The 14,920-nt window shown below is 39.2% G+C and overlaps 1 protein-coding gene across 1 annotated transcript in view; it reads left to right on the plus strand.

The window, feature by feature from the left end:
* Positions 1–14,920, plus strand: part of CTNNBL1 (catenin beta like 1) — a 177,614-nt gene that overhangs the window by 45,208 nt on the left and 117,486 nt on the right. The window contains exon 4 of the mRNA XM_023227877.2: positions 6,387–6,526. Within this exon, the coding sequence (XP_023083645.1) occupies positions 6,387–6,526 (140 nt within the window). The remainder of the gene's footprint in view (positions 1–6,386; positions 6,527–14,920) is intronic.

Genomic DNA, 14,920 nt, shown 5'->3' on the forward strand with positions numbered 1-14,920 from the left:
GTTCATTAACTGGTTTTAAGACAGTGTGATTTTATTTTAAAAAATCAGTAGTGTTTTTCATTCAGACAATGTATACAATGTTTTAGTTTTAAAATCTGAACATATGAAAATTGAAATTATGCATAAAGAAGTTTTTTTTCATGTCAAAAAGCGGTTAGGAAACTACATTGTGTTTTAACCTTGAGTTCTTGAATTCTTACTGGTGCAGTGTCTTTCATAATTCTCTAGATCAGCGAGGTGCAATTAAGATGAAAATTGCTAGAGCGTATTCGGATGAAACTTTCCGGTTGAGATCAGAAACATTCAAATTTATTTTCCCATATATCCAATTGTCATTTTGATTGCGTACCCAAAAATGCTTCTCTTCATTGGACTGCATTTCAGATTCAGTTGACAGTTCTCTTTATGCAACCTCCAATTTGCACTGCGCGATCTTTCTCCCAAACACCACATTGACTGGAGTGTGCTGTTTCCCTAGAAAGTCCTTTAATCGTTCTTCTCTTCATTTTTGCAGGGACAGAATTACTTAGTTTACTGATTTTCAACCTTTTTGATCTCAGGATCTCCTTGTACTCTTAAATTATGGAATATCCCAATGTGCTTAGAAAATTCTGGAAAATAGAAGAATAGACAAGCACACATTTCATTAGCCATCAGGGCAATGATGTCATCATGTCATGTAGCCCTTCAGAAAACTCCATTGTACACTCCTGAGAGAATGAGACTGAAAAAGGCAAATGGTGTCTTAGATATATTATAAAATAGTTTTGATCTTATAGTTCTCTGAAAGGATCTCCAACCACCCCGCTACCCCATCCTGGGGTCCTAGGACTACACTTTGAGAACTGCTGATTTAGTTCGATGGAGGGAGCATCATGTTTCCCCACCAGTGATTGCATTTAGGACTTGTCAATTTCTGCAGCTTTCCCAGTGTTTTTGAGCTTTGCTGATCATTTGCTGATATTCACCCCTGTGGTTGAAGGAGAATATCCTGCTAGTCTGAAGCAAATGCACATGGGCAGGCTAGGAAAATATTCTCTGTCATATCAGATGGAATCGATGACCCCATCTCAGCCTGGGTTACTGTTTTAATATGTTGCTCTGTTGCTTTCCTGTCACCTCTGACTTGATCCTTTCCCCCAGCTGTGAGTCATCTATTGCTGCAAGTATGCCTAATTCCTAAAGACAGTTCTCTGCAAATAGTAGTGTGTGCTTGAAATGAATAGGCTCATGAGTAGGCTGTGCTTGGTCAGGCAAAACAGAAGACAACTGTGACAGCATAACAAACTTGAGGGTACATAGATTCATTGAGTACTTACTATGTGCCAGCTATTATTAGGCACTGTATATATATTATCTCTTTTAATCCTCACTATAGTTTAGGAAGACAAAGAAATCAGGATCTAGCAATAAGTTAGTTAATATTCTGTGTCTTCCTTGATCAGGTTGGGACACCACACTCTGGGTTCCAGTGACACTTCTCTTGGGTAGTGCCAGGCACCCTTATAATTAATTGTTTGCAATAGATTATTTATATTTGATGGAGGCCAGAAACTGGGATTATTTTATTTGTTATATCTTCAGTGCCTAACACAATGACTGGCACCTAGTATGTGCCCAGTAAATATTTGTCAATTCACTGTTCATGGCCACACATCTAGTAAATAGCATGGCTGGGAGTATGACCCAGGTCAGTCTCATTCCCAAGCCCAGCATTTCTCACGATATCTTGTTACTTACGTAACACTGGACCCAGTATATTTTTGTAATATTTCCCTGCTTGCAATTTTATTATCTGCTTGTTTGTTTTGTTTTGATAATTTGCTGACTTCCTAAACTTAAAAGCATTGGGTTGAGACCATATTTGGAAGAAGAATCTCAAAGTTGGAAGGAACTTGAGAAGCACAGTCTATTCTACCATCTAACTCTTTGTATTTTTTTTTTTTTTTAATATTACCCTTTATTAACTATCCCAGTGAGAAGGATCTAACTTTCCAAAGAAAGCTATTCCATCATTTGGCATCTTTGGCTTTTAAAATTTCAACTCAGAATGAGAAAGCATTTCAACAAATTTGTGTATGAAATTATCTAGACTCCTTAGAATCTTGGTCATTTCCCTGAATTGGTTTCCACATCCCTCCTGAAAGATGGTTCCTTGAACAGACGTCACAAAGTTTTAGGGCCATTAAATCATTGTAACTCTGTATTGTTCTCTTTTAAGTACCCTAAAACCACCTTGTGGCAGCTGTTTTCATCTCTGTCCCCATTTACAGGCATCTCCCAAGTTTCTGTGTTGACCAAGGCCTGCGTCAGGTGCTGAATGTCCAGAGATGAAAAAGGAATTGTCTCTGGCAGAACTGTCTCATGTTCTGATTTGTGTCACAGTTATGGTTCACTAAAGCCATCAAGTTCAGAAAGAAACACATGTGCCCTTATGAAACTGTATCTCTTCCAGCCTTCACATTTGTACTTGACTTTTTGGTTCACTGTGGTTTTCTGTGTGGATCCCAGGTAATTTTCCTTTGGTTAGATTTGGCATATCATTATTGCCTGTCAGGAACTTTTGAATTGATTCTGTCAGCTGCTGTGCTTACTGTCTCTTTAAGCTTTGTGTCATATAACATTTTTTCGTTTTGCCTTTTATATATCTTTGCTCATGTTATTGATTAAAAAATAATAATAAAATACTTGATCTAAATAGGCCTAAGCACAGACCCCTCCAGGTGACTGACAGTCTTTCACTTTTTTTTTTTTTTGAGACAGAGTCTTGCTGCATCGCCCAGGCTGGAGTGCAGTGGCACGATGTTAGCTCACTGCAGCCTCCACCTCCCAGGTTCAAGCAATTCTCCTGCCTCAGCTTCTCAAGTCGCTGAGATTACGAGTGTGCACCACCACACCTGGCTAATTTTTGTGTTTTTAGTAGCGATGGGGTTTCACTGTGTTGGCCAGGCAGGACTCAAACTCCCGACCTTGGGCGACCCGCCCACCTTGGCCTCCCAGAGTGCTGGGATTACAGGCATGAGCCATCACGTTTGCTGTTGATCACCCAAATCACCAGATCTTATCCTGCACTCAGCACAATTTTGTTTTTTACTGTTTAGTACCCAGTCTCCCTTGCTGGTTCTTCCAAGTGAACTGGAAAAACCTTTTGTCAGGTTTTTCTCCAGAAATCTTGTATACACACATTCACATAAGGCAAATAAGCCTTAGAGGTTTGTTGAGGCCTTTGGGTTCAAGGATTATATAGATCTCCTGGCCCATGGAATATTTGAATCCTTCTGCACCAGCCTTACTGAGTCATGATTCTGATTTAGCTTCCACACTTCAAGTGATCTAAAAAAAAAATCTATTTGCAAGCAGAGAAGGGAGGCTTTTAAAAAAAAGGTATTGGGGGAAAATCTTGTTAAAATAATTATGAAATTTACTTGGAATAATAAGTGAGAACAGGCAAGGAAACACTAAAAGATAAAAACAACAAGGGAGTGTTTTGCAGCAACAGACATAAAACATACTATAAAGCTATAACAATGTGAAAGTGTGGTCCTGACTCAGGAATTCACAGATGAATCAATGAAATGGAGTGAAGAGCCCAGAAACAGATTAAAGTACACATTAAAATTTAGTGTATGATAGATGACATTTTTTTAAATCTGTGGGGAAAGGATAGATTATGGTATTGGAGCACTTGGCCAAATATTTGCAGAAAATAAAGTTAGATCCGTGCCCTATATCAATACACTAAAATAAATTTCAGATGGATTAAATATTTAAATATATAAACATAAAAGTACACCATAAAATATATCTTCTTTTAGCATAGAAAATATTTTGCTCAGGATACATGTAAAATAGAGTTCATAAAGGCAAAGATTTTGCTACTTGAACTTTTTAAAACCTTTATGTCAAAAGGAAAAAAAAACCTTTATGTCAAAAAGCACAATGTACAAATTAAAGGCACTTTATTTTTTTGCAACATAGAATAGAGATTAATTTCCTTAATATACAGTGTTTATAAATCTATATAAAAAAAAAGAGCCTCCTAATAGGAATGGACAAAGAATAAATACAAATAGTAAACATTACAAAAATGTTAACCGTCTTACTATCAGAAATGCAAAATACAAAATGAGTTTTCTTTTCTATCTCAAATTGGAGGAAATACTCTTTGTGAAGAGGGTAAGGGGAAACAGGCACTTCATGTGCTATTGGTACTTTTCTGGCAAAATGTATCAAAATCTATTTAAGTCATTCATACTCTTTGACTTGGCCCTTTCCTTCCTGGGAATTTATCCTAACAAAATAATTAGGAATGCATATACATCTTAGTGTCATTTGTTAAAAGGAAAAAAATTGGAAATTATCTGAATGCCTGACAAAGGGGGATTGGTTAGTTAAATCACAGTATATCTACTCAAGGGAATACTACATGGCCATTAATATATGATTTAGAACAGGGATTGTAGATAAGCTTAATCTGCCACATCCAGCCTGTGATTGATTCATAGTCTGTTCTTGGAACACTGTATTGAGAAGGATTCTGAGGCCAGCCATGTCAGCTCAGCAGGGAAGAGTGCTGTGGTGAGTGAGGGATTTTGCCATGTAGAAGGAGAAGGACCTATAGCAGTTTGTCAGGTATTGGCTTATCCTATTGTAGTAGAATAATGATAAGGGCAATTATTTAGCCTATATTAATAACAGCAAAAATTGAATATAGAACTATATACTATATAGGCTTATTTTTGTGGGGTAAAGTCTGTGAGTTGAGAAAAATGACTTAAACATACAGGCAAACATACATGGTATTAAAGCAGTTGGTCAGACATTCACAGAAAATAAAGTTAGATCTTTGCCTTATATCATACACTAAAATAGAATTTAAAAGTCTGTGAGTTGAGAAAAAGGCTTAAACATACAGAGTATTATCAATGGTTACTTTTGGTTAGTAGGCTTATGGATGATTTGTTTACGTTTTTGAGGGCTTGCTTTTCTTTCCCTGGTTTTCTACTAGAAGTATATTATAACTGGGAAAAAATATATAAGCATATAATTAAAAATACTAATGGAGAAAAACAATAATAGATGTTGTCTAAAATATGGGCATGTTTTAAAGAATTCTAAGTCTCTAGATTTTGTTCCTTACTGACTGCAGATTTTTGGAGAAGCTGTATCTACCCAGACCCACAGCATCTGGAAGTTGATGAGTCCTGTGTGACTTCAAGAGTCCCTGCTTGTGTTGCTTTTCCTTGCGCCCTCGATTTAATTCAGTAGGCATCTGTGGATATAAGAGACAAAGATATAGTTCCTGTCTTTAAGAAGTTTACTTTCTAGAAGAGAAGATAGACATATTACAGTAATAGTAGCAGCAATAGTGAAGAGAACAAATACTTACATAGTGCTTTTTTATGCTAGACATTGTTCTCAGTGCTTTATATGTCCTTACTCATTTACTCCTTACAGCGGCCCTGTGAGACAGGTAACATTATTGTCCCTATTTACAGAAGAAACTGAGGCATAGAGAGGCTAAGTAGGTGGCTAAGCCAGGTTCATACCCAGATAGTCTGACTCCAGAGTCAGTTTAAAAACTGCTTCCTCTCAGTCACTCTCAGTTGGGTATTGTTCAATTGCCTTACGCCAGATTATCTCATTTCCATCTCAGAACAAACCCTCCTGTCTTGTTCATCCAAGGCTTAATCGGCATTTCTTATATGTCAAACACCGGGGGAGGGCATGCAGCGTGAATGCAAAGTAGTTCTGTTCTTAGCGCCTGGGCGTAGGTTTGTTGAAAGGTTCAGGTGTAGAAATGTGAGTACAGTATCATGCTGTGTAAAGTTGGTGGTGATTGTAGAATGCCGGAGACTAGGTCTGCTTTTCTTTGGTATCTGCTTCTGAATCAGCTCCAGAGAGGAGGGAGAGGGAGGGTATTTTTAGATACAGAAAATCTTATCTTCCTTTGGGTAAGGGGAATAACTGGCCCTTGATCTGAAGTGGGAAGTAAGAGAAACCCTTTTTGGATGGGTAGTAGGATAACTATGTTCAGGGCAACAGAGTGAATTGCCACACCAAGGGGTAATGGTAGCTAATCTATAGAACCGGTGGGCAGATCGTTTAGTGCTGCAAAATGCTTTGGGAGCCTCTGAAAGGCAGCTTGTGACTGCAAGAGTAAGGGAACCCTGTAATGAGATCTGAATCCAAGATTGATTTTTGTAATGAGGAAATCGATTTCCCAAGGAAATTGTGTGACAGTATGATGTTTGGATGAGTGTACTTCTTGGTTGGTCTGTTGCAGACACTTTGACAGATCGTCTTGTTGTCTAGATTGTTACTGTTTGCTCCTCATTGCTGATAGTGCTCCTTTACTTCTAATGATGTCTTGTTTTCCCTCCTAGGTTCATGGAATCCGAGCTGGACCTAAATGACATCATTCAGGAGATGCACGTGGTGGCCACCATGCCAGACCTGTACCACCTTCTGGTGGAGCTGAATGCCGTACAGTCGCTTCTCGGCTTGCTTGGACATGATAATACAGATATCCTTTCAGATCTGACCTCAGTATGAAAGCTGACATGGTGGGGAAGTGCTGTTTACTCTCTCTCCTGTCTCTCTTTGTAGATGTGTGCTGTAAAATCTGATGTTCTGTTTCCATTCTAATTATCTTCTATCTTGAAACACACAGTGTTTTTTACTCATTTGAAAATCTGGTTTTTCTCTATTAACAAATCTTGCAAATCTTGGGCAATCCTTAATTGTCCTATTTCCTCTTATTAGTACTAGAATTCATCGTGATATATCTGTTCATACATTAACAACTTTACTTTTTAGGATGTGGATTGGAAGGCCCCTTATGGGGGCAAAGCCAGACATATTCGAATCTGTTAATTTAGGCATCTTTCTGCTAACTGATGGTCCAGTGGAGTTGAGACTAGAGAAGGTAGTAAACCATGGTAGAAAGCACATTTGGATGTCCAGGAGGACAGGGGAGCTGTTCTGTTTTGTTCATTCCTATATTTCCAGTTCCTAAAAGTGATGCTGGCTGTGGTGGCTTGTGCCTGTAATCCCAACACTTTGGGAGGCCAAGGTGGTTGGATTACTTAAGGTCAGGAGTTTGAGACCACCCTGGCCAACACAGCGAAATCCCATCTCTAAAAATATAAAAATAAAAATTATCAGGACGTGGTGGTGCACGCTGGTAGTTCTAGCTACTCGGGAGGCTGAGGCAGGAAAATCTCTTGAACCTAGGAGGCAGAGGTTGCAGTGAGCCGAGATCATGCCGCTGTACTCTACCCTGGGCAGCAGAGTAAGTGAGACTCCATCTCAAAAAAGAAAAAAAAAGGACTGGGTACAACACATAATAAATAACATTTAATATTTGTTGATTGCATGTTAGACCTAAACAGACAATCTAGGTTTGACTTTCAGCCTCATTTTTGTGTGAAAGATGGTGCCCCTCCACAGCTTGTATTCTTTGCACAGGTAGAGTTAATAATTTTTGTCTTTCAGTGTTATTTTTATTTTTATTTGTTTTTAGAGACAGGGTCTTGCTTTGTCACCCTGACTGAAGTGCAGTGGCATAATCATAACTTACTACAGCCTCAAACTCCTAGGCTTAAGTGATCCTACTCCTTAGCCTCCTGAGAAGGGACTACAGGTGCATGCCACCATGCCTGGCTAATTTTTTTTTTTTTTATTTAATTTTTTGGAGATGGGTCTTGCAGTGTTCCCCAGGCTGGACTCAAACTCCTGGCCTCAAGTGATTTTGCCTCAGCCTCTGGAGTAGCTTTCCGTGTTACTGAGAGGATCAAAGGAGTGTATAAATGCTGAGCACAGTATTTATACATACGTAGTAGGCACTTAGTAAATGTTACTTGTCACTGAATCTGAATCGTGACTTCCAAAACCATTTTATACTTTATCTTGGCTATCAGATGTGCAGTAGCTTTATTGCAAAGGCTTTTGATGTGTCTGTGGACAGGGTTATGTTCATTAAACCACATTCTCTTCTAGTAGTTGTTCTGTTTAAATCCAGATTTCCAAAGGTAAGAGACAAATGAAGTTAGTCTGCTTGAGTGATATTCACAGGGAATCTGCTGCTGCTTCATGTTATTTTCATCTTTCTGGTAATCTCTCTCCTGAGAGCATGTCTGACTAAGTTCTTGCCTGGCTGATCATTCTCATAGAAATAAATCAGTGAATAATTTTAATGCAGGCTTCTTGAAGGACTGTCTTAAGACATTTCTGATGCTTCATGTAATGTTAGATAGTATCAAGAATTGATCTGTTAGCTCCCAGATTTATGACTTCGTTCACCAGGGTTCGCTGTGGGGTTCTAGGTTGTATAAGGACCCTAGTTAGTTAACTTGTTGCTGAGTGAGCTCAGTATATGGTCTCATGAAATTTCACTCAGTAGACCTGCTGTGAGTGCTCGTGATGTACCAGGCACTGTGCTAGGCCCTTGGGAACCATAAGCTGTGCTGGTTGCTCAAGTAGCATCAGTCAGTAAATATATATTGGGTATTATCTTGGTCTGTTTGGGCTGCTATAACAAAATACCATGAACTTGGGTGGCTCATAAACAACAAAAATTTATTTCTTACAGTTCTAGAGGCCAGGAAGTTCAAGACCAAGGCACCAGCAGTTTTGGTGTCTGATGAGGGTCTGCTTCCAGGTTCTTAGATAGCTGTTTTCTCACTGTGTCCTCACATGGTGGAAGGAGTGAGGGAGCTCGCTGGGTCTCTTTTTAGAAGGACACTAATCCCGAAGGCCCCACCTCCAGGTACCATCACATTGGGGATAGGCTTCAACATATAAATCTGTGGGGGGATATAAACATTCCTTCTTTGGCGGGTAACTGCCATACGCCTAGCTCTATTCAGGGCACTAATGATCTTCACAGATTCAGAGACTACGAGTTCTAGTTGTTACTTCACATTTCAGTTCACCTACAGAAGGATGGATTTCAGAATCTGATCAGACCTTAGAGAGGACTTAGCTGAGCACCTTGTTTCTTTTTACTTAGTGACAAGTGTGAGGTCCAGATGTTGGACAGCTAACTTGAGGTTAAGACGGGCACTCCAGGTCTGTGATTTTCAGTCCAGTGTTCCTCCAGTGCACCTCGAGTCTTCCTGTGGGATTTACGACATTCCTGACAGAGTCGCATGGTCACCTGTTACCCTATGTATTAGTACAGAAATGATTTATTTTCTTTCTGGAAACACCACTCATTCTTTTTTCTATTCCTGCTAACTCAAAATAATAGTAACAGCTTTTGGAAGATACTGACATTTTGCTGATTCACCAGCCTGGCTCCTGCTGGGGAGAAGACTGACACACAAAATAAATGCTGCTCGACATCGGCATATTTGGGAAAGGCAAGGGCACAGATGTTCTAAGTTGTTAAGTTCTGGTCTTTAAAAAGGGAAAAAACACATCCCCCTATAATAACTTTGACAGATTGCCATTTCCCTCCTGTTTTCTGAGAGCTAAACTGTTTTTTTTCCCTCTTGTATGCCAACCTGCACCCAACTGCCCTAATGATATTTTTTAAAATCTGATTTCTAATTATGTCTTACATCAAATTTAAAGTGCATTTGAAATTTTTTTAATTACCTTAATTTTAATTAGAGGCAGCAATTAGGGTAAATGTCATCCTCCTCAAAGTACGATTTTTCTTGAAAGTGATTTCAGGAAAGGGTAGGTCCTCTTGACTTGCATCTACCATATCCTCTGTTGGTCGGAACGTTGCTCTGCCTGCAACATTGCACTCTGCTGCTTGTCTTATCTGTGATCTATAATGGAAATCTTTCTTCAGGAAACGGTTGTTAACAATTTACTGTTGTACAGCTGTAACTGCCCAAAACACCTTACCATGAATAAACAATTTCATGGCAGTCATGACTTAAATTTTTAATCTTTTTTAACTCTTCATTTATCAACCAAGACCATACATGGCTGGTTATGTTCCCAGCAAACACCGGTCATCTTTGCTTTGTCCTCCTCTGCGAAAACAAAAACTGTAGGGATTTTAATTGGATCAGAGGCTGGTTTGTTGTAACCTTAAGAGGCAGAGGATGTGAGAAAACAGCTTGTGCCTCATCCTTTCAACCGTGAGAAGCAGCTTCAGAGTTTATTCTGGCGCTCTGCATCACTGCTGCTGGTGAGGGCTTGTCAGCGCTTCTGTGCCTCATCTGCCCCCTTGAGAGGCTGGATCCCAGCCATCGGTTGGCTGCAGAATGGATTCTGATCTGTGGAGAGCATATCTTGGGGGTGGGGAGCACACACTTCACGTGGTTTTGGAGGGTTACTCTAAATCCAGTCGGAGGGAGCAGAAGGCGGAACCCAGCAGCTGCTGCCTTTTCAAAATAATGCTTTTTAAACACTTTTTCCTTTAAAGTAAATCATTAAACGTGTTTAGAGCTCCTTTCTTGTGAACCTTTTAGAGTGTTTCTATGGAAAAATAAAACCAAAAGTACATTTAAAGATATTAAAGTATTGCTAAAAAATCCATTTTTGTGGACTACTTTAAGCCAGATTTACTCCACTGGCCCAAAGGAACAAGGAGGAATAACAGGGAAAAAAACAAACAAACCACAACAACAATCACATGGCGCCAAATGGATAAATACTCTGTTTTTGTATGTCGCTTGCCATGTTCTCAATTTGAGTGGTCAGTGGAGTCCCTTCTAAAGTCTTTTTGGTAGATCACTCTTATTTCCTGGATTCCTCCTTTGTATAATAAGTGTGTTGGATGCTAATAAAAAATAATAACTCCAGTTTAAAGCAAAAACCCTCTAATTACCCCCACCCCCCACCCCCATGGTGTGTGTGGAGAGTGCCTTTGGAGCAGTATGCTCAGGAAATACCACTGACTGGAGCCCTGACAAGGTGTGTGTCATCTCTGGCTTGGGGGTGTGGGGAGTGGAGATGGGTAAGCTTTTGACAGACGTGGAGATTAGCATGCATTTCAGGTTTATTTTTGTAGCCTCTCCCTTTGCAATGGAAATTGCCATTCCTCGTACTTCGGATGGAAGCTGACGTGGTCTTGCTGGCTGCTCATGTAGTCACTACAAATTTATCAAGGTATCAGGTCCATGGCTTAATTAAAAACAAACAAACAAACAAACAAAAACGACTACTGCTTCCCAGCTAAATACCTTATTCTTTAATTAAAATAAAAAATATCCAGTAATCTGAACCCAATTTATTCAAAGTCTGCTTTCTCTCCACCCCTTTGTGAGACAGAAAAATGAGGTCTCACTGTAATGTTAACTTAAGATACCAATACATTGGGTTGAATGCTAATATTTAAGCAGGGAAAAATTTGGCAGAGTAGATCATTGTGCTGATGGGACGGCTCTTTTTGGTGTGGAATAATTTTAGGGAGTGGTCATTAGCACTGCTCTTTTCCAAATGACTGTTTAGTTTTCTTCTGATTCTAGAAAACCAGGAGAACTTACAGAGTTGTCAAGTGAGTTTTGTGAAGAATTACTGTGGGAATTTGGAAAATAAGGAGATCGGTGTTTTAGATTAACAGGGATCAACTGAACTTGAGTAGTCTGGGTCTGAGAATACTAAAGTGGAACAAACTGACCGAGACTCACCATGTTGTCCCAGAGGGTGTGTACAATAGTCAAGGGTGACTTGTGTTGCAGACCCAGTGCTAATGAGCAAGAATAGGGCTGGGAAGGGTTTGAGCCTCCTAAGGGGCTTTCTTCTAATTGGACTGGGAGGGAGTTGGTATTTGCTCCATTGCTTTCCCGCCAGCACTAGGAAGACTTACGTATTTTGAGCTGTTATTTTTCTAGGAGCTATATTTGTCTTGATATTTCCAGAATTAAAATTACATTTAGAAGAATTTACTTCTTTTTCTCATCTGTTATCTGACTTCCTTGATATGTACTGATAAACCACTTATTTTTTGGAGCCAATTAAATGTGCTCTGAAGATAAACACCTTAGGTTAAAAGTGCCAAAATGGCAATGTAGAAGAAGGATCTTTTAATGTAACTTGAAACAAACAAACAAACAAAACCTGGTACCGGATTAATGCAACTTTTGGTCTTGTTTTAGGTGAAATCTATGTCCCCGGAAGATTAGGGTGGTTGTAGCCTGCTTTGGACATTTCCCCTGTGGCATATTACTCCCCACTGGCATTTAATAAGGACTTAATAAATGTTGAATGAGTACATTTTCTCCTTTATATTAGTTTGATCTAGGATTGGAATAAGTGTCCAGTTTCATTCTAGGTAGCTTTGTGCCAGCTGCTTTTAAAGGAGAAAAAGACCATTTTGTCTGTTGTGAAATTCATCTGCATTAATTGAGCTATATCTAATTACTGTCCTAGTCTAGAAACTTAAAGAAAAGAGAATTTTTTAAAAAGCTCACATTTATTGCATTAACAGTTACATTCAGCCGGGCGCAGTGGCTCAAGCCTGTAATCCCAGCACTTTGGGAGGCCGAGACAGGCGGATCACGAGGTCAGGAGATCAAGACCATCCTGGCTAACATGGCGAAACCCCATCTCTACTAAAAAATACAAAAAAAAAAAAAAAAACTAGCTGGACGAGGTGGCGGGCGCCTGTAGTCCCAGCTACTTGGGAGGCTGAGGCAGGAGAATGGCTTAAACCTGGGAGGCAGAGCTTGCAGTGAGCTGAGATCCGGCCACTGCACTCCAGCTTGGGCAACAGAGCAAGACTCCGTCTCAAAAAAAAAAAAAAACAGTTATATTCTCTCTGAATCTATACTGGTTTATTTGTCTTAAGAAAGCTTTTTTGAAATGACTTTTAAAAAGCCATCTGCTTAATACATCTTATTTCTCTTTCTTTGTTGTTGTTTTTTTAATAACTTTGTTCCTTGTGGACTCCTCTCATTGGAGATTAATGAGATTAATGCTTAGTTTCTGTACCAAGACTCTAAGTGGGATATGACCCCAAAACAAATATCCAGAGCCAAAAAATAGAAGTAAATACCACTCTTTTTTTCCAGGAGCCATTGTGTTATGGACCATTTTGTGCCCAGCTGGTCTTTTCTGCTTTACCTATTATTACACTAACTTATTGCCCCAGTAGTGGACAGGTACAGAGGGAGTGTGTGGGTGGCCTTTCTACTCGACATGACAAAATAGGCTATCAAAAACTGTGTTTTAGTAATTCGCAGGGAGACAGGCTCTCTCTTTTCCTATTATACTTGGACAGAAGAGCCTTTTACCTTGTGAAATGAAATTGTAACTACGGTGGAAAAACCTATCACCCATGCCCAGAGTCTGCTTGTGAAGAAATGCTGGAGGGATGGCCAACCATGCTGAATTTTCTCATCAAGATTGAGAGTTTGTCTGTCTTTAGTTTTGATTCTCATTCCTCTTTCTGGTCTTCAAATGACCTCTGTCTTCTGGGTCATATTATATTACCCAGGAGTTGATGATGGCAATTACAGACTTATTACTGCCTTGCTGAAATGCTGTTTTGTGAAAGTTGGGAATTTATATAAAATCAGTTAGTGGTAGGATTGATGAGATGTTTACCAGGCCTGGTGGGTAGCTGATTTCTTGTTTGACTTCTCAACTGAGGCAGGAAAGTAGGCAAGTAGGTATCCATTGAAACATGATAAGAAACAAGTTTTCCTGGAAAAGCCATTTATGCTTTTCTATAAAATCACCTTTGTCTAAAATGTTTCTTATTTTTTAAGTTTCTAGGTTTCATGTGACACATTTGTGAGCATGGTGTAAGAGTAATCAAAGAAAAATGTGGTATCTTGCCCACAAGACCTGAGAGGCTGAAAAAGGACTTGATCAATCTGAATCTCTGTGGCATAGCTGAAATATAAAATTAAATCTTCCAACCCACTGTGACCCAGAAAGGGGGGACTATGCTGTTGTTAGCTTAAACTTTAGATTTTAGAGGCTTTTGGAAAAATGAAGGCAATAGTGAGGGCTTTGGGCATTCTGTGGGAAGACTTGACTAACAATTTATATTATAGTGCTTTTACATTTCTTGAGTATTTTAACTGCATTGGCCTTTGACATACCTGATCTCATTTATTCCTTATAGCAACTCAGTGGAAGAGGCTGGGCAGAGACTATTACGCCAGTTTTACAGATGAGGAAATTAAGCTCTAAGGAAATAAAGGGGCTTGCACAAGATTACATGGCTGGTGATAATTTTGGGACCATTCAGCTCATTAAAGATGTGAGGCAAAGATGAATATGACATGACCCTTGTCCTCAAGCCTGCTTTGACTCTTCATCTGTTGGTCTTTCAGATATACTCCACTTGTCTTTTTGAGGCTATTGCTTAATAATCATCATATACAAGTTAATAAGTATTTAATCATTCATGGTGTTATTCAAGAGATGTAAAGATAACGCTACTTATTGCATTATTGCATGCCTGATTTAGATCCTTGTTCTATAGACATTTATTTATTTGCTTTTTTTTTTTTTTTTTTTTTAAGTAGAGACAGGGTCTCACTATGTTGCCCAGGCTGGTTTCAAACTCCTGGACTCAGGCAATCCTCCCACCTTGGCCTCCCAAAGTGCTGGGATTATAGGCATAAGCCACCTTGCCCAGCTCAGTTGTCCTGTAGACATCTGACTCCACAGTGAGGGGATGGATGGATGGATTTAGGTGAATGTTGCCATACATATTAAATAAGCTTTTGAATGGATTATGAACTTTTCAAGAGAATAAATATGGGAGTTTCTTGGAAGAGTGGGGAGGTGTTAACATTTTATTCTTTTCCCTGAGTCTTTTACTAATTTATGGTGGAATTAAATGATAGTTCTTTTCTCTGTGGTTACAGCAGGGTCAGTAGCTAGAATTTACCTGAATGTAGCCATATTTAAACTGAGTGTATATCCCCTTGTGCATTAATGTGAAATATAGTTGGCAATAGCATTGTTATTGAAATCAGGTGGACCTAACATTTCTCCC

This window comes from Piliocolobus tephrosceles, chromosome 20, assembly GCF_002776525.5.
Source record: "Piliocolobus tephrosceles isolate RC106 chromosome 20, ASM277652v3, whole genome shotgun sequence".
Classification (NCBI taxonomy): Eukaryota; Metazoa; Chordata; class Mammalia; order Primates; family Cercopithecidae; genus Piliocolobus; species Piliocolobus tephrosceles.